At 48.6% G+C, this 3,795-nt stretch overlaps 1 protein-coding gene across 1 annotated transcript in view; it reads right to left on the reverse strand.

Moving 5' to 3' along the window:
- Positions 1 to 352: 352 nt before the first annotated feature.
- Positions 353 to 3,795, reverse strand: part of PLXNA2 (plexin A2) — a 235,023-nt gene continuing 231,580 nt past the window's right edge. The window contains exons 34-35 of the mRNA XM_010836877.1: positions 3,095 to 3,247; positions 353 to 860 (exon numbers count right to left, since the gene is read on the reverse strand). Of these exons, the coding sequence (XP_010835179.1) occupies positions 765 to 860; positions 3,095 to 3,247 (249 nt within the window). The 3' untranslated portion in view covers positions 353 to 764. The remainder of the gene's footprint in view (positions 861 to 3,094; positions 3,248 to 3,795) is intronic.

The following is a 3,795-nucleotide window of genomic DNA, read 5'->3' on the forward strand; positions in this document are numbered from 1 at the left end:
GTCCGCTGGAGAAGAGGACGCATGGACGTGCGGACATAAAGCTCAGCTTGCTGTCAGCAGGGTGGAGCCCGGGGGCTCGGCCGTTCATGCCAAGTCCCACCTTCCCCACCTCTTCTGGTTTCATTGGCTGGTCTTCCTTCGGAGCGTTTGGTGCCAATGTATGCTCATTCTTCTCCTCCTCACTTCTTAGACAAAGAAGGTTTCAAGGGCAAGGAAACAATCAATTTCTCTCAGCATCTCTTTGTAGGCTTTTTTTCCAGTTGTTGGGAACCAGGAGTTGTGCGAGGAGGGAGGGATGGGGGCAAAAGAAGGAAGGGGACAGAAAGCAGAATTAAATGAAAGTTGGACGGGATGAACAGGGAGGCTTTTTGTTTTATTTCTGGTTTTCCTTTTTCTTAAAAAAAAATTAAATAAAGTTCTCATTATTTCCCCAATATACATCAAATGAGTTTTCATGCAAAGCAGCAGTCACAGAGGCAGAACCGTGCTCAGTTGCGCCTCTCGGCTTGAAGAACCACCTTGTCCGGGCCCCTGCGTCCCTCTCGTCGTGCGTGGCTGCGCTGCCCCTGGTCTCTCCCTGCAGGGACCGGCTGGGACGAAACTTGGCTGGCGTGGGGAGAGGGGCCCTCCCCTCTCCCCGGGGTTAGGGTCTCAGGGGACAGCAAGCTCTGGGGCCTGACCCCCTTCACTTGTCTTTCCTTCTGAGACGCCCAGTGTGACAGCTTTTGCGGGTCCCTCTTCCCAGGAATGGGAGGCTCCATCTCTCAGCTCTCAATGGACATGGCGTTGATGAGCTGTTCCACCTTGTACGCCAGCCGCTGGCGCCGCGCCTGCTCGTCCTGCTCCAGTGCCCCGATGAGCTGTGGGATGAAAACAAAGGTGGGCAGGCTCAGCATTCAGCATGCGAGATGGCTTTCCCCACATCCTTCATCCTTCCATCTGCCTTTCTATCCTGCCCAACGAGCACAACTCTAAATAACGCAGATGATCACCTGAACAGGTGTATGATATACGTATGTGTGTGTATGCATGTATTTATCTAAAGCTTTTAAAACATTTGGCATACAGGAAGTGCTGTGTAAGTGTTAGCTATGACTATTACTGTGTTCAGGTACGATGCTGATGCATGACGTGTTGTCCTGAAGTTGTCTTCTTCAGGATCTAGCCATGTCCACCTGTCTGTCTGAAATATTTCAACTGACAGCTTCTGCCCAACTGCAAAGAATAGTCTGATTTGCTGTTTCAGAAGGGATGAAATTCATCATCTACTTTGATCCGGGCAACAATGATAATATTTAATAAAAGTGTTACGTATTAAAAAAGATCTTCACGACCAAGATAATCACCATGGTGTGATCACTGACCTAGAGCCAGACATCCTGGAATGTGAAGTCAAGTGGGCTTAGAAAGCATCACTATGAACAAAGCTAGTGGAGGTGATGGAATTCAGTTGAGCTATTTCAAATCCTGAAAGATGATGCTATGAAAGTGCTGCACTCAATATGCCAGCAAATTTGGAAAACTCAGCAGTGGCCACAGGACTGGAAAAGGTCAGTATTCATTCCAATCCCAAAGAAAGGCAATGCCAAAGAATGCTCAAACTACCACACAATTGTACTCATCTCACACGCTAGCAAAATAATGCTCAAAATTCTCCAAGCCAGGCTTCAGCAATACATGAACCGTGAACTTCCAGATGTTCAAGCTGGTTTTAGAAAAGGCAGAGGAACCAGAGATCAAATTGCCAACATCTGCTGGATCATCGCAAAAGCAAGAGAGTTCCAGAAAAACATCTATTTCTGCTTTTTTGACTATGCCAAAGCCTTTGACTGTGGATCACAACAAACTGTGGAAAATTCTGAAAGAGATGGTACTACCAGACCACCTGACCTGTCTCTTGAGAAACCTATATGCAGGTCAGGAAGCAACAGTTAGAACTCGACATGGAACAACAGACTGGTTCCAAATAGGAAAAGGAGTACATCAGGGCTGTATATTGTCACCCTACTTATTTAACTTATATGCAGAGTACATCATGAGAAACGCTGGGCTGAATGAAGCACAAGCTGGAATCAAGATTGCCGGGAGAAATATTAATAACCTCAGATATGCAGATGATACCACGCTTATGGCAGAATGTGAAGAGGAACTAAAAAGCCTCTTGATGAAAGTGAAAGAGGAGAGTGAAAAAGTTGGCTTAAAGCTCAACATTCAGAAAACTAAGATCATGGCATCCGGTCCCATCACTTCATGGCAAATAGATGGGGAAACAGTGGAAACAGTGTCAGACTTTTTTGGGGGCTCCCAAATCACTGCAGATGGTGACTCTAGCCATGAAATCAAAAGACGCTTACTCCTTGGAAGGAAAGTTATGACCAACCTAAAGAGCATATTAAAAAGCAGAGACATTACTTTGCCAACAAAGGTCTGTCTAGTCAAGGCTATGGTTTTTCCAGTGGTCATGTATGGATGTGAGAGTTGGACTGTGAAGAGGGCTGAGCGCCAAAGAATTGATGCTTTTGAACTGTGGTGTTGGAGAAGACTCTTGAGGGTCCCTTGGACTGCAAGGAGATCCAACCAGTCCATCCTAAAGGAGATCATCCCTGGGTGTTCATTGGAAGGACTGATGCTGAAGCTGAAACTCCAATACTTTGGCCACCTCATGTGAAGAGTTGACTCATTGGAAAAGACCCTGATGCTGGGAGGGATTGGGGGCAGGAGGAGAAGGGGACAACAGAGGATGAGATGGCTGGATGGCATCACCGACTCAATGGACCTGAGTTTGAATGAACTCTGGGAGTTGGTGATGGACAGGGAGGCCTGGCATGCTGCGATTCATGGGGTCACAAAGAGTTGGACACGACTGAGCAACTGAACTGAACTGAACTGCATTAACAGTGAAGACCAGCCAAAATAAGGTTTAAGAAAGCACAGGATGAATCAGGAGAGGATAGGTTGCCTTCCAAAGGAAGAGCGGGTGACTTTTTGACTCTGTGAATGTTTTCGGAATTGCCACCCATTGCTGTTGTTTAAGGATGGAGCCTGGCTTTCTGGTTGACCTGCCTGGCCCTCTCCGTGCGGGTTTCTGTCTCACCTCTTCGCTGTACTTGCTGACGTACGAGTAGATCTCATTGAGGGCACTCAGCATGTTGAACTCCACGGCGTGCAGACGGGACTGCTCGGCGAGGTAGGCGTTCATGTCCTGGTCACTGATGGCGGGGAGCTTGGCGATGTCTGCATAGTATCTGCCATAGAGAGGACAGGCTCCTTGGTGGGGGGCTCAGCAAAGACCCGCCTGTCCGTCCCCCGACCCCAGGACCCCGGAGAGGATGGGTGTCCCCTGCTGCTGCCCTGCTCCTCTTCTAACGAAGCCTGCTCTGGCCTCTGCTCTCAAGCTGAGTTTGGGGCCTGCACACTTGTTCCCCCTCAGGCCAGAGTCTGCAGCGCTGTGACCAGACTCTCAGTATTCACGTTCCAGTTCAGCGCCCTGCTAGCTGTGTGTCCCTGGTAAGTCACTTGGCATCTCTGCTTCATGGCCTCCTCAGTAAAAAGGGGATGATAGTAAGACCTACTTCACAGCTCTGTTGGGTACTTTACTGAGATGATACATACAACGTCTTCATCAAAGTGCTGCGTGCTTAGCTTATGCTCAGTAAAGGGTGATCAGAATGCTAAATCTGACTCAGGGGGTGCAGAGCTTCCCTTTCCTCCCCCAAGCAGGAACTCTGGGCAAGGGAGAAAAAGATGAGCACGAGGTCTGGAAGGGACCACAAGCAGGGCTTTAAGTCCTTGGTC

This window comes from Bison bison, unplaced genomic scaffold (assembly GCF_000754665.1).
Source record: "Bison bison bison isolate TAMUID 2011002044 unplaced genomic scaffold, Bison_UMD1.0 scf7180017864067, whole genome shotgun sequence".
NCBI lineage: Eukaryota > Metazoa > Chordata > Mammalia > Artiodactyla > Bovidae > Bison > Bison bison.